This window comes from Phocoena sinus, chromosome 12 (assembly GCF_008692025.1).
Source record: "Phocoena sinus isolate mPhoSin1 chromosome 12, mPhoSin1.pri, whole genome shotgun sequence".
NCBI lineage: Eukaryota > Metazoa > Chordata > Mammalia > Artiodactyla > Phocoenidae > Phocoena > Phocoena sinus.
The window spans coordinates 80906322-80931568 of NC_045774.1; the positions used below are offsets into that span (position 1 = coordinate 80906322).

The following is a 25247-nucleotide window of genomic DNA, read 5'->3' on the forward strand; positions in this document are numbered from 1 at the left end:
GTTTATTCCTAGGTATTTTATTCTTCTTGTTGCAAAGGTAAATGGAAGTGTTTCCTTAATTTCTCTTTCAGATTTTTCATCATTAGTGCATAGGAATGCAAGAGATTTCTGTGCATTCAGTTTGTATCCTGCAACTTTACCAAATTCATTGATTAGCTCCAGTAGTTTCCTGGTGGCATCTTTAGGATTCTCTATGTATACTATCATGTCATCTGCAAACAGTGACAGTTTTACTTCGTCTTTTCCAATTCGTATTCCTTTTATTCTTTTCCTTCTCTGATTGCTGTGGCTAGGACTTCCAAATCTATGTTGAGTAAGAGTGGTGAAAGTGGACATCCTTGTCTTGTTCCTAATCTTAGAGGGAATGCTTTCAGTTTTTCACCATTGAGAATGATGTTGGCTGTGGGTTTGTCATATATGGCCTTTATTATGTTGAGGTAGGTTCCCTCTATGCCCACTTTCTGGAGAGCTTTTATCATAAATGGATGTTGAATGTTGTCAAAAGCTTTTTCTGCATCTATTGAGATGATCATATGGTTTTTATTCTTCAGTTTGTTAATATGGTGTATCACATTGATTGATTTGCATATATTGAAGAATCCTTGCATCCCTGCGATAAATCCCACTTGATCATGGTGTATGATCCTTTTAATGTGTTGCTGGATTCTGTTTGCTAGTATTTTGTTGACGATTTTTGCATCTATATTAATTAGTGATATTGGTCTGTAATTTTCTTTTTTTGTAGTATCTTTGTTTGGGTTTCATATCAGGGTGATGGTGGCCTCATAGAATGAGTTTGGGAGTGTTCTTTCCTCTGCAATTTTTTGGAAGAGTTTGAGAAGGATGGGTGTTAGCTCTTCTCTAAATGTTTGATAGAATTCACCTGTGAAGCCGTCTGATCCTGGACTTCTGTTTGTTGGAAGATTTTTAATCACAGTTTCAATTTCATTACTTGTGATTGGTTTGTTCATATTTTCTATTTCTTCCTTGTTCAGTCTTGGAAGGTTATACCTTTCAAAGAATTTGTCCATTTCTTCCAGGTTGTCCATTTTATTGGCATAAAGTTGCTTGTAGTAGTCTCTTAGGATGCTTTGTATTTCGGCCATGTCTGTTGTAACTTCTCCTTTTTCATTTCCAATTTTATTGATCTGAATCCTCTCTCTCTCTTCCTTGATGAGTCTGGCTAAAGGTTTATCAATTTTGTTTATCTTCTCAAAGAACCACCTTTTGGTTTTATTGATCTTTGGTATTGTTTTCTTTTTTTCTATTTCATTTATTTCTGCTCTGATCTTTATGATTTCTTTCCTTCTGCTAACTTTGTGTTCTGTTTGTTCTTCTTTCTCTAGTTCCTTTAGGCATAAGGTTAGATTGTTTATTTGAGATGTTTCTTGTTTGTTGAGGTAAGCTTGTATTGCTATAAACTTCCCTCTTAGAACTGCTTTTGCTGCACCACATAGGTTAGGATCATCATGTTTTTGTTGTCATTTGTCTCTAGGTATTTTTTGATTTCCTCTTTTATTTCTTCAGTGATCTCTTCGTTATTTAGTAATGTATTGTTTAGCCTCTATGTGTTTGTGTTTTTTACGTTTTTTTCCCTGTAACTGATTTCTGATCTCATAGTGTTGTGGTCAGAAAAGATATTTGATATAATTTCAATTTTCTTAGATTTACTGAGGCTTGATTTGTGACCCAAGATGTGATCTATCCTGGAGAATGTTCTGTGTACATCTGAGAAGAAAGTGTAACCTGTTGTTTTTGGATGGAATGTCCTATAAATATCAATTAAATCTTTCTGGTCTATTGTTTCATTTAAAGCTTGTGTTTCCTTATTAATTTTCATTTTGGATGATCTGTCCATTGGTGTAAGTGGGGTGTTAAAGTCCCCCACTATTATTGTGTTATTGTTGGTTTCCTCTTTTAGAGCTGTTCGCAGTTGCCTTATGTATTGAGGTGCTCCTATGTTGGGTGCATATATATTTATAATGGTCATATATTCTTCTTGGATTGATCGCTTGATCATTATTTAGTGTCCTTCCTTGTCTCTTGTAACATTCTTTATTTTAAAGTCTATTTTATCTGATATGACTATTGCTACTCCAGCTTTCTTTTGATTTCCACTTGCATGGAATATCTTTTTCCATCCCCTCACTTTCAGTCTGTATGTGTCCCTAGGTCTGAGGTGGGTCTATTGTAGACAGCATATATATGGGTCTTATTGTTGCATCCATTCAGCGAGTCTGTGTCTTTTGGTTGGAGCATTTAATCTATTCACGTTTAAGGTAATTATCAATATGTATGTTCCTATTACCATTTTCTCAATTGTTATGGGCTTGTTTTTGTAGGTCCTTTTCTTCTCTTGTGTTTCCCACTTAGAGAAGTTCCTTTAGCATTTGTTGTAGAGGTGGTTTGGTGGTGTTGAATTCTCTTAGCTTTTGCTTGTCTGTAAAGCTTTTGATTTCTCCATCAAATCTGAATGAGATCCTTGCCAGGTAGGGTAATCTTGGTTGTAGGTTCTTCCCTTTCATCACTAAATATGTCATGCCACTCCCTTCCGGCTTGTAGAGGTTCTGCTGAGAAATCAGCTGTTAACCTTATGGGAGTTCCCTTCTATGCTATTTGTCATTTCTCTCTTGCTGCTTTCAATAATTTTTCTTTGTCTTTAATTTTTGTCAATTTGATTACTATGTGTCTTGGCATGTTTCTCCTTGGGTTTATCCTGTATGGGACATTCCGTGCTTCCTGGACGTGGGTGGCTATTTCCTTTCCCACGTTAGGGAAGTTTTCGACTATAATGTCTTCAAATATTTTCTCAGGTCCTTTCTCTCTCTCTTCTCCTTCTGGAACCCCTATAATGCGAAATTTGTTGCATTTAAGGTTGTCCCAGAGGTCTCTTAGGCTGTCTTCATTTCTTTTCAGTCTTTTTTCTTTATTTTGTTCCTCAGCAATGAATTCCACCATTCTGTCTTCCAGGTCACTTATCCGTTCTTCTGCCTCAGTTAGTCTGCTATTGATTCCTTCTAGTGTAGCTTTCATATCAGTTATTGTATTGTTCATCTGTCTGTTTGCTCTTTAATTCTTCTAGGTCTCTGTTAAACATTTCTTGCATCTTCTCGATCTTTGCCTCCATTTTGTTTCCAAGATCCTGGATCATCTTCACTATCATTATTCTGGAAGGTTTCCTATCTCCACTTCATTTAGTTGTTTTTCTGGGGTTTTAACTTGTTCCTTCATCTGGTACATAGCCCTCTGACTTTTCATCTTGTCTTTCTGTGAATGTGGTGTTCATTCCACAGGCTGCAGAATTGTAGTTCTTCTTGCTTCTGCTGTCTGCCCTCTGGTGGATGAGGCTATCTAAGAGGCTTGTGCAAGTTTCCTGATGGGAGGGACTGGTGGTGGGTAGAGCTGGGTGTTGCTCTGTAGGGCAGAGCTCAGTAAACTTTAATCTGCTTGACTGCTGATGGGTGGGGCTGGGTTCCCTCCCTGTTGGTTGTTTGACCTGAGGCAACCCAACACTGGATCCTACCGGCTATTTGGTGGGGTTAATGGCGGACTCTGGGAAGGCTCACACCAAGGAGTACTTCCCAGAACTTCTGCTGTCAGTGTCCTTGTCCCCGTGGCAAGTTACAGCCTTCCCCCGCCTCTGCAGGAGACCCTCCAACACTAGCAGTTGGTCTGGTTCAGTCTCCTATGGTGTCACTGCTCCTTCCCCTGGGTCCCGATGTGCACACTACTTTGTGTGTGCCCTCCAAGAGTGGAGTCTCTGTTTCCCCCAGTCCTGTCGAAGTCCTGCAATCAAATCCCACCAGGCTTCAAAGTCTGATTCTCTAGAAATTCCTCCTCCCATTGCCAGACCCCCAGTTTGGGAAGCCTTGATGTGGGGCTCAGAACCTTCACTCCAGTGGGTGGTCTTCTGTGGTATAAGTGTTCTCCAGTTTGTGAGTCACCCACCCAGCAGTTATGGGATTTGATTTTATTGTGATTGCACCCCTCCTACCATCTCTTTGTGACTTCTCTTTTGTCCTTGGATGTGGGGTATGTTTTTTTGGTGAGTTCCAGTGTCTTCCTGTTGATGATTGTTCAGCAGTTAGTTGTGATACCGGTGTTCTTGCAAGAGGGAGTGCACGTCCTTCCACTCCGCCATCTTGAACCAATCCTGCACTTTCATTCTGTTGTTTCCTTCACTGTGCAGAAGCTTTTTTAGTCTGATGTAGCACTTGTTTATTTTTGTTTTTATTTCCCTTGCCAGAGGAGACATATCCAAATAAACATTGCTAATACGAATGTCAAAGAGCACACTGCATATGTTTTCTTTTAGGAGTTTTATGGTTTCAGGTCTGACATTTAAGTCTTTCATCCATTTTGAGTTTATTTTTCCATATGGTGTGAGAAAGTAGTTCAGTCTGATTCTTTTGCATGTAGCTGTCCAGTTTTTCCCAACACCATTTACTGAAGATGCTGTCTTCTTCCCATTGTATATTCTTGGGTTTTTTTGTTGTAGATTAATTGACCCCATAAGTGTGGGTTCATTTCTGGGCTCTCTATTCTGTTCCATTGATCTATGTGTCTGTTTCTTTGCTGGTACCATACTGTTTGCTTACTGTAGCTTTGCAGTATAGTTTGAAATGAGGGAGCATGATACCTCTAACTTTGTTTTTCTTTCTCAAAATTGTTTTGGCTACTCAGAGTCTTTTGTGTTTTCATACAAATTTTAGAATTATCTGCTGTAATTCTGTGAAACATGCCACTGGAATTTTGATGGTGATTTCACTGAATCTGTAGATTGCCTTGTGTAGTCTGGGCATTTTAACAAATTAATTCTTCCAATCCATGAGCAAGGTGTGTGTTTCCATTTGTTTCTGTCATCTGAAGTTTCTTCCATCAATTCTTATAGTTTCCTAGTACAGGCCTGTTATCTCCTTGGTTAGATTTATTCCTAGGTATTTTATTATTTTAGATGCTATCGTAAATGGGATTGTTTTCTTAGTTGTTCTTTCTGATAGTTCGTTGCTAGTGTATAGAAATACAAAAGATTTCTGTACCTTAATTTGTATCCTGCAACTTTACTGAACTCACTGAGTAATTTTAATAGTTTTTTTGATGGCCTCTTTAGAATATTCTAATTATAGTAGCATGTCATCTCTAAATAGTGACAGTTTTGCTTTTCCTTCTAATTTGGATTCCTTTTATTTCTTTTTCTTGCCAGATTGTTGTGGCTTCGAGTGCCAATAATATGTTGAATAAAAGTGGTGAGAGTGGGCATCCTTGTCTTGTTCCTGATCTTAGAGGAAATGCTTTTAGCATGCTGAAAGCTGTGGGTTTGATGCTGGTATACATGGCCTTTATTATGTTGAGGTACATTGCTTCTTGTTTCATGAGGTAGGTTTGTATAAAATTCCCTCTTAAAACTGCTTTTGCTGTATCCTATAGATTTTGAATCACTGTGTTACCATTTTCCTTTGTCTCCAGGTATTTTCTGATTTCCTCTTTGATTTCTTCAGTGACACATTAGTTGTTCAGTAGTATTGTTTAGCCTCCATGTGTTTGTATTTTTTGCATTTTTTTTCTTATAGTTGATTTCTATTCTCGTACCATTGTGGTTGGGAAAGATGCTTGATATGATTTCAGTTTTCCTAAATTTACTGAGACATGCCTAGCTTGTGATCTATCTTGGAGAATGTTCCATACGCACTTGAAAAGAATGTTTATTTTGCTGCTTTTGGTCGAATGTTCTACATATATATCTATTAAGCCTGTGTGGCCTAATGTGTCATTAAAGGTCAACGTTTCCTTATTAATTTTCTGTCTGAATGATCTGTCCATTGATGTAAGTGGGGTGTTAATGTCCCCTACTATTATTGTGTTACTGTCAATTTCTCCCTTTATGTTTGTTGATATTTGCTTTATGTAATCAGTTGCTCCTTTCTTGGGTGCATATATATTTATAATTGTTACAGCTTCTTGTTGGATTGATCCCTTTATCATTATGTAATGTCCGTCTTTGTCTCTTGTTACAGTCTTTATTTTAAAGTCTATTTTGTCTGATATGAGTATTGCTTTCTTTTTGTTTCCATTTGCATGGAGTACATTTTTCCATCCCCTTCACTTTCAGTCTGTGTTCATCTTTAGAGCTGATGCCTGAAGGCAGCATATATACGGGTCTTGTTTTGTATCCATTCAGTCACTCTTTGTCTTCTGATTGTAGCATTTAGTCCATTTACATTTAAAGTAATACTGATAGCTATGTACTTATTTCCATTTTGTTCATGGTTTTTTGGTTGTTTCGTAGTTCTTGTTTTTTTCCTTTCTTCTTCTTTTGCTCTCGTGATTTAATGACTATCTTTAGTTATGTTTGGATTCCTTTCTCTCTCTCTCTCTCTCTCTTTTTTGCATGTGTATCAGTTATAGACTATTAGTTTGTGGTTACTGTGGGGTTCATATGTAACTACATCTATATCTATATAGACATATATGATTATGTGGGTGATCTCTTAAGTTCGAATGCTTTCTAAAACCCTGCAATTTTACCCCCCCTCTGTGGGCTGCATGGACCTTTCTTTTGTTGCCGATCAACTGCTGTGGGTATGCTGGTGTGCAGGGGCTCGTTCTCATCCCTTCTGGCTGCAAGGCCCTGCCTCCTGCCTTAAGCCTCTGACATCAAATCTGTTCAAATACCTGAGCAGCAAATATCAATATAAGAGTTCAGTCACTGGCATCCACATTTACATCATTAGGACAGAGTAATTTCAAAGGAAAATAATTATTTTAAAAATAGTTTAAAGTTTTAGGTTACCTAAATATGTGTGCTTCCATTTTGTCATCAAATGATAGTTGGGGATTATAAAAACCAAATTTTGGGATTGTCTGGTGGCGAGATCAGGAAAGCCAAAGAGAAGAATTAATTGCTTGGGAAAATCTCCAAGAAAAATCCATCTGAAATGAGGGATTACTTTTTCTCTTGACTCAGTAATATTCAGAAATATAGGGGCATGAAATAAAATTTCAACAAGATTTGACCCTAGCCAGAGCCAGAATTCATTTTTATGTTTGCGTTGATGGCCAACAATTTTTTAAAAATTGTAAGATGGAAATTTCTAACAACTGTGGTGACTAGGCACTTTTTATAAGACTGGTATTTCAGATGAACAAAACCATTATTTAAATAGGTTCTCTTTCCATCAGACAGGAAAAATCATCAAAGCAAATAACCACACTCAACTTGTGTGAAGCATGCCCCAGCCTGAGGATGCTAAGATGGCAGAAGCACCCTGCATACCCAGGTGTCACCCACCACCTCCTCTGCACAGCTCAGCACTGCTTAAAAAAGTCTCCTCAATGCTCAAAGATTTCAACATTTAAGTCACAGTATCAACATATACTTTTATTAACATCTGGAGCACTCAGCATTTGGTTGTGAGATGGGGTTGATAGCATTATTTTATCCCTAAACTCTTTAATAATATTCTCACTTTATGGTCACTCCTTTACACACAGATCTGTCCCCCACTCCTCCTTCCCTATTCCAGTTATCTTCCAAGGTGCAGTCCGAATTAGCTTTCTCAAAACCAAATTTGATCAGGTCATTGTGCTGCTTAAAGGCCTCTTATGATTTTCATCACTTACAGCACAAAATCCAATGACTTTACTTTAGAAAACCAGGCTCTTCTCTGTTTGGTTCCAACCCTCCTCTGAGTCTCTGTCAACCTGAATCCCCTACAATTGAGCCAGACTGACCTAGACCTTTGTGACTCTAGACCCTGCTCAAAGGTCCCCACATCTGGAGCCTTCCTCATTTTGCAGTGGAGAACCAGTCACTTCCTCTGTTGTAACCAATTGTTCTTTTTACCCATTTCTATTTTACCATCATATTGATGGATCACATAATTTCTAATTCTACTTACTTTTGGTTCTCTCACTCACTTTTGGTTCTTTCTCTCTCCAGGCAAGAAACTTGGTCTTTTAATTCAGAAAATTATTTGAAATTTTACTTTAGGTTAAAAACGGGAAAAGATAGTTAGAATAATCCAAATGAGATGAGGGAGGAGGCTAGGGCGTACAGCCTAGAACATAATAGGTACTAAAGAAATGCTGGTTTAGTGCAGGGTTTAAAGCAAAATTTTGCGTCAAAGTGAAATATAGATAACGGATTGCGTGAGATCTAGGAGACAGTGATGACTACATCTTAGGTTAGGTGCAGTTGACCTAAAACACTACCATAGGAAGCTGTTTGAAGGTATTAGTCCCTACTGCTTTTGCCTCTAGAGATCATTAGTGAAGGAGTCAGTCATTGCTAAATGACTTTGTAAGTAAAATATGTTAGTGTTGAATAACTGGTCACTGCAGTAACTCTCGTTTTTGTTTTTGGTGGGGGGGTACATGGGCCTCTCACTGTTGTGGCCTCTCCCTCTGCGGAGCACAGGCTCCGGACACGCAGACTCAGCGGCCATGGCTCACGGGCCCAGCCGCTCCGTGGCATGTGGGATCTTCCCGGACCGGGGCACGAACCCGCGTCCCCTGCATCAGCAGGCAGACTCTCAACCACTGCGCCACCAGGGAAGCCCCTCTCTCTTGTTTTATGATCCTATTCATTTTTAATGTTGGCTACAAACTCACGTTTTATGTTAATGATCAGCCTGCTTTGATATTAGGTAAGAGTATTTGCTTTAATAACATAAATATTTGATGATCCCAGATTCAGAAGGGTAGTTGAAGCTCAGGAGAAAATGAGGACGAGTGGGGAAAAAAAGAGGCAAAAGTTAGCAAATAGTCATTTTATTTTAGATCTTGAAACTTGTGCTCAACACCACTTGATTATACTTGCCTTTACAGATCTTCCAAAGGATGAAAAATTGTTTTTGGAATTTTATACTGCTAAAATTAAAAGATTGATTGGAGCCAGAGTACTTTAATGTCTCCATGCAAGCACTGAACTTATACGCTAATATCTGCATCTACTCATTCGTTTCGCACAGCTGATAGCTTTATTTTGCACCTCTGTTCTCCCAGGCATTGAGTACCTGTTTTGTTCCAGACATTGGGGTGGGAGTGGTGAATAGAACAAGGCCCACTCTTAAGGAGTTTGCATTCTGGGGACAGAAACCAATAATGAAAAACAGTCACAAGTATGCAAAAAAATAAATAAAATCGTGATAATGCCATAGAGCTGAAAAAACAAGACTGCATGTGGAGTATGTAACCGGATTGGGTTACTTTGGATTGGCGGGCTGGGTCATTTAGTTTATTTGCACGTTTTTTGAGCATCCACTACTTGCTAGGCAGTGTGGTACAAACTAGGAAATACAGAGACCACTAACACGTAGTTCCGATTCTTAGATAGTTTTCAGTCTAGCAGAAATAAAATGTTTGGAAATCAATGATCATACTGGAACACGGTGAACACTGTTATCAACCACCCATTGCTACAGACCACCCCCTGGGAGCTGTGCTGGACCCCAGAACAAAGAGGAAGGGAGTGTAACAGCTCCTGGGGGGTCGGTGAAAACTTCCAGGGAGAGGGGACATGAGACTTAACAAACGAGAAGAATTACCACGGTGGTGAAGGGAAGTGGTAGCGCCAGGCTTTCAAATAGAAGAATTACCATTTGTGAAAACACAGAGGCAGTGTTCCTGGAAAGTGTGAATGATTTGCTACTGCTGTAGTGTAAAGTGTGACTGTGAGTATGTGAGTGTGTGTGTACACATGCGCACACAGGTATGCATACACCCATTGCTACCTGTGTGGGCACCTTTAAGGGAAACTGGTGCAGAAATAAGCCTAGAGAAACAGGAAGCACCAGAGAGATGTGAGAAGGCTGTGTGCGGCAAGGTTAAGAACTGCATCTTCTAAGTCTGAAAATTATTTGGAATTTTACTTTAAGTTAAAAGCAGGAAAAGACAGAGTAATCCAAATGTTACAGATTTTATGTACTGAGAAGATGTCAAAATTCATAGAGTTAAGGCGAAAAATGAAGTTTACGATTATTAAATCAACTTATATTTTAAATAAAACATTCTCAATTTGCTCTATTATAACAGTCTTAAAATTTGTTTCAACCTGCAGCAACATTATTTTTCTATCTAAACTGCATAAAAGTTTCCTTTATTAAAATTTTGGCTAATTAAAAAAATTTTGAACCTTTGATGAATAGGTTTGTAAGGCTTAAAGATTTCTTTAACATAGCTTGATAAAAAGGAGAGTAGAAAAATTTGGATGAAGAATACACTAAACCATGATCTGACACAGGTTTTTATCCCTGTGATTTATTTGACCTAGGAATGACACCTCCCATGTCATCCTTATGACCTAAGGATGCTCTGATGCCTTTCACTTGAAAATCCCATATTAACGAGCAGAAAGCAGCATGTGCTTCTGAATTGGCAGAATGGATAAACTCGAACCCACTTATACCAGCTTTCCTACCACAGTGCAAGAAATGCATTGATGAAATGCTGGAGAGGGTGTGGAGAAAAGGCAACCCCCCTACACTGTTGGTGAGAATGTAAATTGGTGCAGCTACTGTGGAAACAGTATGAAGGTTCCTTAAAAAAACTAAAAAGTAGAGTTACCATATGATCTTGCAATCCCACTCTGCGCCTATATTTGGAGAAAACTATAATTCAAAAAGATACATGCATTCCAATGTTTATAGCAGCATTGTTTACATACAATAGCCAAGACATGGGAACAACCTAAATGTCCATCAACAGATGAATGGATAAAGAAGATGTGGTACATATATACAATGGAGTATTACTCAGCCATAAAAAGAATGAAATAATGCCATTTGCAGCAACGTGGATGGACCTAGAGATTATCATACTAGGTGAAGTAAGTCAGAAAGAGAAAGACAAATACCATATGATATCACTTATATGTGGAATCTGAAAAATGATACAAATGAACTTATTTACAAAACAGAAACAGACTCACAGACAGAAAACAAACTTATGGTTACAAAGGGGAAAAGGGGCAAGGGATAAATTGGGAATTTGGGATTAACAGACACAAACTACTATATATAAAATAGATAAATATCAAGTTCCTACTGTATAGCACAAGGAACTATATTCAATATCCTATAATAAACCATAATGGAAAAGAATATGAAGAATATCTATCTATCTATATCTGAATCACTTTGCTGTACACTTGAAACTAACACAACATTGTAAATCAACTCTACTTCAATTAAAAATAAATAAATAAATGCATCGATAAAAAGCCAGGTTTTAGGTAAGATTGCTCAGTAAAAAGATCAGGGCTTATGATAAAAATAGAGAAATAGAGTTAGGGCAAACCACTCTGAGCCTATGGAACTTTCTAAACAGAAACCTAACATAAACAACAATCCTAATAAGATATTAGTACAGTTAAAAAGAGATGTTGAGTTCTAACAGGGAGCTGCTTCAGCAATCTTGGCCGTCACCTACATCAATGTGGAGAGAGCCTGATGGGGTGTGTCGGGAGGGTGCAGGCCGCTGGGTTTGGAGACGAGGGCCCCGCATCACACGTCACAGGTAGAGAGGCGCAGTTTGCACAAAATACAGTGGTGCTAAAGATGTATCGCTTTACATTTGTGTCATCTGCACAGGTTGGGAAGAATCGTCCCATAGGCACTTGCAAGGCAGAGTGAGTTTCCAAAATAAAGAAGGCGCCACGGCGGTGTGCGCGCCTTCAGGCTTGCTGCGTTCAGCCAGGCGGATGTGCTTTAGGCTCAGCCGCTGCCGTTTGGGAAAAATCATCTTTAACTTCCCTGTTACGTTGACATCATTACCCAATTGAGCATCACGTATGAGGCAATTTGCATTACGGAATTGTGAAGAAAGAGAACAAACTGCATTTGCATAATACTCAAAATTCTCCACCTGATTTAAGTAGAGGAACTATGACAGACAGGGATAGGGAAGGTATGAGTGTCAGTGTACAGCTGGTGTGTATTGTGGGCAGGGCCTCTGGCTCACAGCAGCCCTGATAGGTGCTTAGCGAATATTCCATGAGTGAATAAATGAATGAATGAATCGATGAGCAGCTCAAGGTAAACGATATACCTTCAGGCTGCAGAGGGGACTCGAGGAAGCACTTGTCCTCTGAACGTCCCCTCTGATGCTTCCCCTTTCTGACCGCAGCCCGGAGCTCTTTCCTGGGCTCTACAAGCAGACAAGCTTCCCAACCTGGTCACACACTTGCCTGCCTGAGCGGTGGGATGCCCATCCCTGCCCGGCTACAGTGACCCTGAGCATGCAAGCTCCACTGTGGGGGACCCCAGGGCAAAGCCAGCGAGTGACCCAGGAAGCAGCTTGCAGGAGACACGCAGATGGGTTGGCCAAGTGGGGCAGAACCCTGCAGCCCCCGTCAGATTCACAGGTGTGTCATCAGGTCACATGTTCGCCCATTATTAGCACCATCCATGAAGTCAAAGAGGCCAAAGAGGCAGGATGCCCGCCCCCCTCACTCCCCACATGGTGCAGGACACCCTCTGGCCAGGCTGGATTTGTTCTTTTCTTTGAAGGCTGCACTTGATGTCGATTTGTACTTGATGCCACCTGGTTTAAGGAAGTGAAGTTCAGGAGAGTTAGGGGTGGGCAGTGGGGGCCAGAGTGAGTCCGCCCTCCTGCCTGCACACCCAGGGCTGGTGCTCCTCCACTCTCGGCCTCACCCTAGGGTGTCTTGGTGGACGCTGCTCTGTTTCTGGAAGGGGCTGTCCAGGGTTTCTCCGGATGCGCAGGGGTCTTGCAGCACCGACACGCCTGTGGTCTCCAGTAGCCACAGCTGGAGGGCCGGCTGGCCACACTCGCAAGTCTCCATTCTGTTCTCCATTTTCCAGTGTGTTCATTATGATTTCCAGGCCCAGAGGAAGCCAGGCCTGCAGCATTCTCCTGGAATCCAGCCTGTAATGTTGTTTGTCAAGCTGCCATTTACAGCTTGGCAATTTTTTCTCTACTTTGCAGAAGTATGATGTGTCTTTTCACCTTAATCGTGACCCCTGATATAGGCCTGCACGGGGAACAGGGACCCCCACATTCCAACCCAATATTCAATATCTGAGCATGAGGTAGGTCTGCAGGGGAACAGGGAACCCCCACATTCCAACCCAATATTCAATATCTGAGCATGAGGTAGGCCTGCAGGGGAACAGGGCCCCCGCCATAGTCCAACCCAGTATTCGATATCTGAGGGTGACACAGGCCTGCACAGGAACAGGGGCCACCTCATCGCTTCCACCCTTGCCTTTATATAGTTCCAACCCCAAATTCCCTATATAAGCGTGATCAGTAGTACCTATACTGAAAATAGATTTTGGTAATCTTATCCATAGTTTTCATGAGAAATCAATGACTTGAGGTAGGTTTATTCTCTCTGTCCATATATGTTAAAGTGGGAATTAAAATGTCAAACTAACCCATTTGACTAACCCATTAAAATGTCAAACTAACCCATTTTTCTTTCATCTCCTAATTTCATAATTTATTCTCTATAAACGCATGATTTCAAGGCTTTTCATTTTTTTCTGTGTCAGAGCCTGTAGACAGGAATGTGCTCTAGATCTGCTTCCAGGGCAGGACAGTGCCTTACTCATATCTGGGGCTCCAGTCCCTGGCACAGGGGCTGGAAGGTAGGAGGCACTTCACGTAAATTGAGTTAAAACTGCAGCGAATTAAGGCCCGGAGCCCGGGGAATTAGGAGAGGGGGAATGACATCGACTGCCCCCTGAGGGCTGCACCAGTGACTCCCTACTCCGGTCCATTCTAAGTCAGGCACTGCATTGGGGCTTAATTTTAGTGCCGTATCTATGATACTGTGAACATTTCAATACTAATGCTGTGCAATTAAACCACTGGCCGTCTTGGCGTCTTCTTTCATCAAATTTCTTGATAATTTGCCACCAGCTCCCACTGTACGAAGTGCTGTTGCTGAGTCAGCTTTGGATCCTGCGCTCCAGGGCTGTACAGTCCGAGCCATGCCTCACTTTCCTCCGCCCCCTCTGGCTTCCTCTCCCTCCATCATCCTGGTCCTCTGGTCCTTCCGAGGCTTTTAGCCTGGATGCTCCATCTGCCTGGTACGTTCTTTCCTCTATCGCTGCACGGCGGGTTGCCCCACCTCACTGAAGTCTCTGCTAGGAGCTACGCTATCCGGTGGACCTCTCTGAACACACAATGGAAACACCCAGTTATCTATTCCTTTTTCCTGCTTTACTTTTTTTGTTTGTTTGTTTGTTTTTTTGCGGCACGCGGGCCTCTCACTGTTGTGGCCTCTCCTGTTGTAGAGCACAGGCTCCGGACGCGCAGGCTCAGCGGCCACGGCTCACGGGCCCAGCTGGTCCGCGGCATGTGGGATCTTCCCGGACCGGGGCACGAACCCGTGTCCACTGCATCAGCAGGCGGACTCCCAACCACTGCGCCACCAGGGAAGCCCCTTCCTGCTTTACTTTTATTTTTTATTTATTTATTTATTTATTTATTTACTTTTATTTTTAACACTTGACTGGTTCATTTGTTTACTCTTATGTCTTCCCAACACAAATGTGCGTTCCACCCGGACAGAGTTTTGCCTGCTTTGCTCATTGCCGTACCCTCAGCTTTCCCCCAAAAGCCTCAGGGACACTGGGAGCCACCGAAATGCTGTGGAGTAAATGAAGAAGGGAGGAGATTCACCGTCAAGCGGCTGCTGCTGAGGGAAGCCGAGGGAAGAGCCAGTTCATTCCAGGCAGAAGCAGGTGTCTGAGTAGGTGTCAAACGGTGGAAATTACTTAGACCTGGAAAGGTGGTAAGGGAAGGGCGTTCTTCCTTCTGCTGCAACCCCTCTTGGACTCTATCATTTTCTAGCAACCCTCTACCACCACCTTGTCGCTCTCTTTCCCTCTCGGCTGAATATGCCTTTGTGGCGTCAAAGGGCACAGCGGGTCAGCGTCAGTGCGGGCCTGGCTGAGGGCTGCTCATCATGTCCTGACACAGAACCGTGCAGAGTGGTTCTGTGACACATACTGGACCACCCGGTGAGACACCGGTGCTCACGTCAGAAGTGCGGAAGTTCTTCGCTTCCTTACTTGTGGATAGAGACATGGTCTTGTTCAGGCATAATTCCATTATCTTCAACTTGAACAATTCTTCCCTCTGAATCTGAAGTACTCTTCACAGAGCAACTCCCCTACTATATTATTATCTCTCGGTTAAGATTCAAACTTAAGTAGGTGCAAACTGCTCCTGCATCTTCTTTTCAGTCATCAGCAGATTGATGAGGGTCGTTAGCCTCCATGAATCATTTTAAAGTTTATTTGCAATTGCCTTGATGAAAGACAAGCAAAGGAAAATAACGGCAGTTTTCAGTGTTGGCTGGGATATTGTGAGCGCTTTCTGCAGGAAATGACAGGGGTGTGATGAAGAGACAGGAGCACTGCTCATTCCTCAGTTCTGATCACTTCACATCTCCTACCCATGGAAGACTGAAGACCCTCAAACAGAACCTTGTCCTGACATTCTGCTATCCTGTCTTACGATGTTCATGCCAGAGCTTTAAACGTAAAGATCTCATGTAATCTTCTACATCAAATCCATATAATTTTATGCGCAAGCCTTTCTACTTTGCAAGGATGGGTAAATGTGTCTGTGGCTGATTCCCCACTCTGCCAATACTGACAGATGGGAAATGGTTAACAACCTGTCTAATTCTTCAATACCGTGTGACATAATAGGTAGTGTACAGCAATGAAAAAAACAACACAAAACCCCGCGTGTAAGCACATTAGAAAAAGAAAACAAACATGGAACACATATTAATTATGTAGTTATTAGCTTTTCAGGGGGGACTCTACACTTAACAGAAGAATGCACTACAGATTTTCTTTAAATGGTAAGCTACACTAGTGCATTGAGGATATAATTAGATCTACCTAAGTTGGATTTGTACACATTTCAGGAAGTGGTTCATTGTGCACAGAAACAGCAAACCCATGTTTGCTTTGCTACACGAAGCAAAACCAGCAAATATGCATAAACTCTATTCAGAAGGTGCCAAACAGCTAAGATGTTTGGGAAAACCTGGATCTCTGACCATGTGTTTGAGTCTCGTCCAGATGTTTAGCACAATCCACTTGTGGCTGGGAGCCCTTCTAACACAGCAGGGCAGGGGAGCAAACACGCTGAGATACTCTCTTCTTGCTAAAACTGATAACGAAATTCCTTTTACTGCTTGTGGGCAGGCAATTTTAGAAATGACCACCTTCAGTGAAAATTTTGCAAATGCTATACATCATTTTCATTAAGAGGAGAAGTCATCAGGTGAAGATTTGTCACCGGAAATATGTACAAATCATCATGTTGGACAATCTACATTTAAAGGCCAAAATGAATACTTTAAAATTAATCTGGAAGACAAGAAGATATCCAATACAAGGGAAATGCACTCCAAAACAGCACTGCTGTTAAGAAGGTGGGATACGAAATGCAGAAACATACAACCTCAGGCTCATGAAATCAAAACAAACCGAAACAAAACTTGCCACAATAGTTTAACTGGAGCTAGGAGCGCTCCCTTCACCAGCACGGTGCTCAGCTCACCTGCACAAAGCAAGCTGGGACTGTTTACCCCACAGATCGGGCTGTTGATTGTTTACAAAATCAGATTTGGAATTTTTTTGGGGGGGTGGTGGTACGCGGGCCTCTCACTGTTGTGGTCTCTCCCGTTGCGGAGCACAGGCCTCCAGACGCACAGGCTCAGCGGCCATGGCTCACGGGCCCAGCTGCTCCGCGGCATGTGGGATCTTCCCGGACCGGGGCACAAACCCGTGTCCCCTGCATCAGCAGGCGGACTCTCAACCACTGCACCACCGGGGAAGCCCTGGAATTGCTGATACAAAGAACTGCTAGTGGTGTGAAGGGATACACCCATTTGTGATAACTTTGCAGATGGACTCTGTAAGAAAAAAGAAACTAACAATCTAAATGAGAGGGTTGCGCGCATCACTTGGCATATACAGAACCACAAGGAAGCCTCAGCCGGCAGAGCTTCCCTGAGCCCTGGAAACACACTGGGGAGACCCATCGGTCTCGACTGAGGTGCAGGAGGGTGCAAGGCGGCAGCCAGGCCTGGGACGCAGCCTGGCTCTTGTACAACGTGGTACGGTAAAATGGGAGGAATAATACTTACATAGCAAGGTTTTTTTTGGTTTCTTTTGTTTTAATAAGAAATCAAGGTACTTAAAAAAGGTACCTTAAAAAAGGTACTTAAAAAAATGCTAGTTAAAAAAATGCCAGTTCCCTTACAGTTCTGAAGAATTTACAAAACCTAGGTAATCAACACCAGCTTTTCACTGTCCCTGGCACTTGGGCCCACGGCTTTGCATTGTCCTCTCGAGTTCATAAATTCTGTGCCCAGAGTGAGCTGAGCAAGCCGCTCTGTTAGATCCTGGGCTGTCCCTCAGCAGGGCTCCACCCAGACAGCTGACACTGAGGGGAGAGCTTTGAAAGCCATGAGCATGGTCATCAGATGCATTTACCAGAAAACTACAAGAGTAGAAATCTGTTTCCTTAGTCACCCAACGTAAGAGGTCACTGTGCACATAAGCCATGCACTGAATGCGTGCCAATGAGTCCCTGCTGGTTAGATGGACACGCCTGGGTGAAGAGCTGCCGTAATTTACAGTGTTTGTGGTGAGATACTTGTTTTCTATTACACAAGTACGATATGATCTCAAATGCAGCCTTTTCAAATACCCCCGGTTCACTGGCCTTGTGCCCCCATTAGGTTCCACTGTATATGGAAGAGCCAGTGACTGTAATATTTGATGCATTCTCTGTGCTGAGCCCAGGGCTAAGCACTGGGATTTAATCCTCATAACTTTATGAAGTAGCAGATATTACTACCCACTTTTAACAGATGAGAAAACCAAGACACAGAGAAGTGGTTTCCTGAACTCACTAGCAGGGGGAGTGCAGTGCTGGATGAGAACGATGAGAGTCTCCCCTTGGGGTGGGGGACAGAAAGCGGAGGACTCCGTGGGGACCCCAGGAGGTGAGGAGGCACGTGCACCTAACATGCTGGTGCGCTCAAGGAAACATGTGGAAAGCGCGAGTATCAAGGAGGTGAGTACCCTGGAAGCTTGTCCAGGGGCTGGTCTGCCTAAAGGCGCTCCCTGTCGGAAGCGTGGGTGTCTTCTACTTGCCAGAAATAGAATTAGTTAGAATGTGGGAATATCTTTTAAAATGTTTAAAAAACCCTCAAATGGACAGACTTTGGAAAACATATGCAACTGTGATATGTGATTTACACATAAGTCTTCAAAATTTACACCTGTGCTGTATCTGCGACCAAGAGTGTACAAAAGTGACTTTACTGTAAATTGCTGCAGACATTTAAAAGCCATTCCTATTACTATTGGATGGCAATTCTTTAGATATGCTTCATCTTGGGAACTAAAGACAATGCTAGTCAGAATTGTGTTCTATGTATTCTGTTTGGTTAAATTCAGAGGACAGACAGACTCTGAAATCAGATTAACTGTTTCAAAAACACATGGTAAAAGAATAAATACAATAGTCCCTAAATAATTAAGATTTCTCTTGGCTTTTTCCGGTATTCTACAACTGATTGAACTTTTATAATTAACTATATGAACTGATAGTGAAAAGAATTAAAATACACATGCTTCTCCAGTTTATTACTAAATAAGAAAAAGAAAAAAAACAAAGGCTATACTTGATCTTTTTTTGTCCAAATAGAACACAACAGTCTTTGGAGAAAACACTGATGAAAAGAGTAACATCAGTAAAACCTTAGACCCGCAACACAGTCCAAATATTTTTAGGGAGGTTTTAAGATTACACTTTGGTTTAAGACATACACCTCGACAATTTATCACTATAGCACAAAAATAGGAGGATACGCAAACTCTCTCCCTACAGAAAGCCGTGTAGCAACGGCTTTCAGAGACCATCCATCTGCAGCACTTACTACACTGCTTAAGACAAAGGCCTCACTTGCATAAAAGGACTGGTTTCTACTTTGCTAAATCTAAAGGCATTCAAGACTGAGGGATACTCCTACATTGTTGGTAGGAATGTAAATTGGTACTGCCAATTTATGGAGGTTCCTTAAAAAACTAAAAATAGAGCTACCATATGATTCAGCAATCCCACTCCTGGGCATATATCCGGAGAAAATTCTATTTTGAAAAGACACATGCACCCCAATGTTCACAGCAGCACTATATACAATAGCCAAGACATGGAAGCAACCTAAATGTCCATCAACAGATGAATGGATAAAGAAGATGCGGTACGTATACACAATGGGATATTACTCAGCCATAAAAAAGAATGAAATAATGCCATTAGCAGCAACGTGGATGGACCTAGAGATTATCATACTAAGTGAAGTAAACCAGAAAAAGACAAGAAACATATGATAGCGCTTATATGTGGAATCTAAGAAATGATACAAATGAACTTATTTACAAAACAGAAACAAACTCACAGACACAGTAAAACAAACTTATGGTTACCAAAGGGGAAGGAGGGGTGAGGAATAAATTAGGAGTTTGAGATTAACCTATACATACTACTATATATAAAATAGATAAACAACAAGGTCCTACCTACAGTATAGCACAGGGAACTATACTCAATATCCTATAATAAACCATAACGAAAAAGTATATACATATATATATATATATATATATATCTGAATCATTTGCTGCACACCTGAAACTAACACATTGCAAATCAACTATACTTCAATTAAAAAATATACAAATAAATATCAAAATTATTATGTTGAGTAAAAGAAGCCAAACACAAGACTATCTCTATATCTAATTCTTTCCCTCAACATAATGATGTATATAATTATCATATATATGACATATATGAAATATATATGATATATACAGTGGTACTTTTGTTACAGTAGCCCTAAGAAACTAATACACATGACAATATGTGTTTCTCAAAACTCATGAAACTATACACTTAAAATGGGTGATGCTTATTCCATGTAAATTGTATCTCAATAGACCTGATTAAAAACAAGGGCATTAGAGGAAAAAAAAAAAGACTGAGGGGTAAAAGAAGACTTACAGATGGCCAACAGGTATATGAAAAGAACTCAACATCACTAATCATCAGGGAAACGCAAATCAGTACCACAATAAGATATCACCTCACACCTGTTAGAATGGCTACTATTAAAAAGTGAGAGAGAAGTGTTGGCCAGAATGTGGAGAAAAGGGAACCCTCCTACACTGTTGGTGGGAATGTAAATTGGTGCAGCCACTATGGAGAACAGTATGGAGGTTCCTCAAAATATAAAAAATAAAACTACCATATGATCCTGCGATCCCACTCCTGGGCAAACATCCCTAGAAAACTGTAATTCGAAAAGCTGCACGCATGCCGATGTTCACAGCAGCACTATTTACAGTAGATAAGACATGGAGACCATCTAAGTGTCCACTGACAGATGAAGGGGTAAAGAAGATGTGATGTGATATATGTATCACACACACATTGGAATAATATTCAGCCATAAAAAGAACAAAATCTAGCCATTTGTGACAACATGGATGGCTCTTGAGGGCATTATGTTTAGTGAAATAAGTGAGACAGCGAAAGACAAATACTGTATGATTTCACTTATGTGGGACCCCTGAACTCGCAGAAACACAGTAGATTGGTGGTTGTGCAGGTGTGGGTGGAGGAAATGGGTGAAGGTGGTCAAAGTGTACAAGCTCCCAGTTATAAGACAAATGAGTTCTGAGGATCTAATGTGCAGCATGGTGCCTACAGCTAACAGTACTGAACTGTCCACTTGACCATTTTGCTAAAGGAGTAGATCTTAGGAGTTCTCACCACACACACACACGCACACACACCACACACACAATGGCAACCATGTGAGGTGATGAACTGTTAACTAACTTCACTGTGGTAGTCATTTTGCAATATGTATGTATATAAAATTGTCACGTTACACATTTTAACTTTCACAATATCATATGTCAATTATACCTCAATAAAGCTGGCAAGATAAAAAAGATGAGCGATGTGTAAAACGTCTACATTTTTATCAGCTCACATGCACTCTAGTTACTGAACTCTGGTCAGTTGTCCACTGCTCAGGAAGTTTTAAAAATGATATTAACCAGCTGTGGGCTTTTGAATAACATGAGTTTCTCTGGATTATTTAGAAACTCATTAGCAGTGACTGAATTTATATTTCAGAGATTTGGAGGATGTAAACCTCGTATTTTGGATTCCTGACCTGGTTATAAAAGAAACCTTTTTACAAGATTCTTAATGCTTGATTTACTCATAATATATACCATTGGTCATGCGGTAAATCCAGTTTTTCATGCTCCCAGGTCTAAAAATCAGATTTATATTTTCGATCTAAAATTCCTAGCTGTAGTTCTGCATATGTACCCCAAAGACAGCTCTGCCCTAGACCTTGGCTCAGACCATTTGTTGTTATCAAAGGGGTGCATGAGGCTAAAAGCCCACTTGCTACCTGAATGGAACCTTGTAAATGCAACAAATCCCCAGTGGGCTCTTCGGTCTATCTGTTTTCTATCTTGGGTTTCAACATAGTAACCTTGACATTAGCAATATACCGCTGAGCACGATTTGTACGGAGACGAATTGGGACAGATTTGCTCCAGGTTCAAAAGTGATTTCTCCCTGTCACAGGGCAGAGACTTGACGAAGTCTTGGCACTCTAAGCACAAACCAGCCTCTGCGAGCACAGGGGAAAGAGCAGCTGCCCAGGCTGTACGGGCTGACATCCTTCACTTCCCACCTTCAAGGTAAGAATACTTTTCTTGTATTAAATGCTCACCAATTTCTATTTATTAAGGCACATGGCCATCTTACCCCACCCACTCGTTCTCTCTTTTCCTCTCTAGTCAAGCAGGTTTTATGGAAAAAGTGAGTTGTTCCAATTTATAGTTCATTCAGACAGTCCTGAGACTGTCAAGTTTGATTTCTGGAACCGAGTGAGTGGGTCAAAATGGATGTAAATGAACCAAACTTTCAATCAGATGTGATTTGAGTATACAGCGCTATAGTTCAGTTGTAATAGAAAGTATAAGAGTTTAAAAGGCCCAGAATAATTCAGACTAAAATATCTTGGGGTATTTTTCCATTTTAAAATGAACTGAGCAATTCTCTGTGGTTGAGGATTGACAGCATAATGGAAACAGAGCAAACTGCAGAACTTCTCACCAGGTAACTTCATTAGCAGCAAAATTCATAATGCAGTCTGCTGGCTGAAAAGAGCATGAAGCCTTCTGTTTTCTTAGGAGGTGCCATATGCTCGTGGTTCTTGGCCGACTATACATAGTTACTGCTAAATTGTGGTTATTGGAAAACACTCTCTACCCTGTAACTTTTAGCAATATTGTAAGAGACCTCAGAGATGCTGATTCTTCTTGTAATTTATCACCATAGAGAAACATAATTAAACCTGCTTCCAAGTATTGCCTTCTACTTACGATGCAACTATAACACATGATACTGCTAAGTAACAGCCATCTGGAATATTTCTATGTATTCTTGGGGGTTGACTAAAGGTTAAAACGGCAGGCAAATGTTTCAGTGACCTTTGAAACTTTTACACTTCACAGAAACTCTCTTTTTTCTAGAGATAACTTTTCGTGGGACTAAATGCATTGCATAAATATTATAGACAATTCTTGTATTATGTAAACTTTATGTACATTTTTGTTCATATGTTTCACTTACCAGAATCAAGAGGCAACTTGAGGCCAACTTTGTGTGCTCGGGAATGGTGGAAAACACTGACAAAATCAAGCAACCAAAGACAAGGAGAAAACTGTAAAACAACAGAAAAAGAGAAATTTGATGAGAAGCTTGCCTTAGCATGACAGACTTAAGTTCTTATTTCTAATGGCTAAAGCACCAGATCCATTTGAATTGGCACTGATTAAATCATAACAGCCCTAAAAGGGACTAGCCATTTTGAATATCAAAATACAGTGTGATGTCCAGTGCAAATGGGGCTCCTTTGCAACTTTACCGATGAGAAGGATGAATGTGTGTGCGCATGTGTATGTATGCGTGTGTGTTGCGTGCTGTACTTAAATGTCCACAGCTAAGAATCTGCAAATTTCCTATAAAGGGCTTTCCCAAGCAGGGGTCCTGAAAGGCCCAGATGTGTTTTGTTCTCCTGTTCGGGACCATAAGTGGTAGCTGCTCTCCTGTTCGGCAGCTTTGGTGAACTGTCAAGGGTTCTAAGTGCTTACTAAGCCACTGGCTCCTTTTCAGAGTCTAATGTTGTTCCTGGATTCTCATCTGCCATTTCTTTATAGTAATAATAAGAATAGAAAATGACTTCCTCTGCTACCCATGTGCTTTCCATTCCCTTCCGGTCAAATCCCTAGAGAAATGCCCCCAGCCCTACTTGTGCTGCAGTGACAGAGAGCATTTTCTACTAGTCCATCTACAGACATTTTTATTCCTAGAAATACGGAACTTCTGGAGTCCGGTGGGGGGTGGAGCCGAGTTCCCAAAGTAAACGTCTAATAAAAGGGGCAGGCTCGGTTCTAAAGTTGAAGTTACTTATCCTGAAATTCAAAAAAAAAAAAAAAAAAACCCAATATCTGAGCTATTTTCCCTAAAAGTCACATTTCTTACTTTCACTCACATCGTACCCATCTCACCTTTTACTCTACAATCTCCTATAAAACATCAGCTCTGTGTTCTTTAGTACAGCTGGCCTCTGCCTCCTCTTGACCTGCCCTGATGAATCTGCACGTCTTTCTACCACCAAGGGCTGATAGCCAGGGATTGGCGACTTATGGCCTGGGGACAAATCTGGCCAATAAAGTGGTTGCTTTTTTTGTTTGTTTGCTTTTTTGCGGTACGCGGGCCTCTCACTGCTGTGGCCTCTCCCGTTGCGGAGCACAGGCTCTGGACACGCAGGCCCAGCGGCCATGGCTCACGGGCCCAGCTGCTCCGCGGCATGTGGGATCTTCCTGGGCCGGGGCACGAACCCGTGTCCCCCGCATCGGCAGGCGGACTCTCAACCACTGCGCCACCAGGGAAGCCCAAGGCCAATAAAGTTTTATTGGCACACAGCCACACCCGTTCACCCGTGTATTCCCTATGGCTGCGCTCACAAAAGAACTGCAGAACTGAGACTTGTGCTCTAAGCGCAAGACTGAAATATTTACTCTCTGGCCTTTAGAGGAAAGTTTGCTGACTCCTGATTGATACCATGTATTCCTTATTTCTTTGTATCTATTTCAGCACAGAACCCGAAGTGGGTATGCTGATAATTACTCACATTCGGAGGTTTCGTATAAGCGAGATACTGAGCTAAGCCCCTTTCACATGCACTATCCACATTATCCTCTCAAATGTACGCAGTAGAAATCTCATTGTTCCCATTTTGCAGATATGGAAACTGAGAATTAAGAACATATTGTGACTCGTCCCTGGCTGCTTGGCAGGAAGAGGGGTTCAAGCACTGTGTGTCCTTGAGTTGCCACATGGTGTCGTTGAGGAGCACAGAGGAGGACGTCAGTGATGTTCTTGGCTCAGCAAGACTTCTGGGGGTACTTCTCTATCTCTTCCAACTGAGAGTGAGGTAGTTATTCTGAACAGCAGAAGCCTTCAGGAGGAAGGACTCTACTAGGGAGAAAACCTGGTACGTGAGTTAATAACTCATCATACTTTTGTCTCATGTACCTGATGATTCAGCATTGTCTGGACTATATTTTAAATTGGCCCTAGCAGACTGGGAATTGTAAACTAGACATCAAATTCCAGCGCACCTACAGACCCCCGAACTACTCACGAGGAAGTGAAATCCAGGGATCACTGAGGGAGTTTGGAGGATGAAGTGGCATCAAGTAAAGAGTGACAGATGTTTGACTCCAGTGAGCGGCTGTTATCTGTAGATGCCTCCTGAGTCCAGGTTCAGCAGAAAACATTCAGAGAAGCAAGCAGGGGATGACTCAGTCACTAAGACACCTTCTTCCAAGAGCATCCCAACGGCGGCCTCATGATCTCCGTGTTTGCTCAAAACAGACCTACAGGGGCTTCCCTGGTGGCACAGTGGTTGAGAGTCTGCCTGCTAATGCAGGGGACACGGGTTCGAGCCCTAGTCTGGGAGGACCCCACATGCTGTGGAGCAACTGGGCCCGTGAGCCACAACTACTGAGCCTGCACGTCTGGAGACTGTGCTCCGCAACAAGAGAGGCCGTGATGGTGAGAGGCCCGTGCCCCGCGATGAA

The 25247-nt window shown here is 41.6% G+C and overlaps 1 protein-coding gene across 2 annotated transcripts in view; it reads right to left on the reverse strand.

Annotated features, from left to right (window-relative positions):
* The window catches only part of KCNQ5 (potassium voltage-gated channel subfamily Q member 5), a 585721-nt gene that overhangs the window by 177443 nt on the left and 383031 nt on the right, over positions 1–25247 (reverse strand). For both annotated transcript variants that reach the window (XM_032651575.1, XM_032651574.1), the window contains exon 2: positions 22732–22822. In XM_032651575.1, the coding sequence (XP_032507466.1) occupies positions 22732–22822 (91 nt within the window). The remainder of the gene's footprint in view (positions 1–22731; positions 22823–25247) is intronic.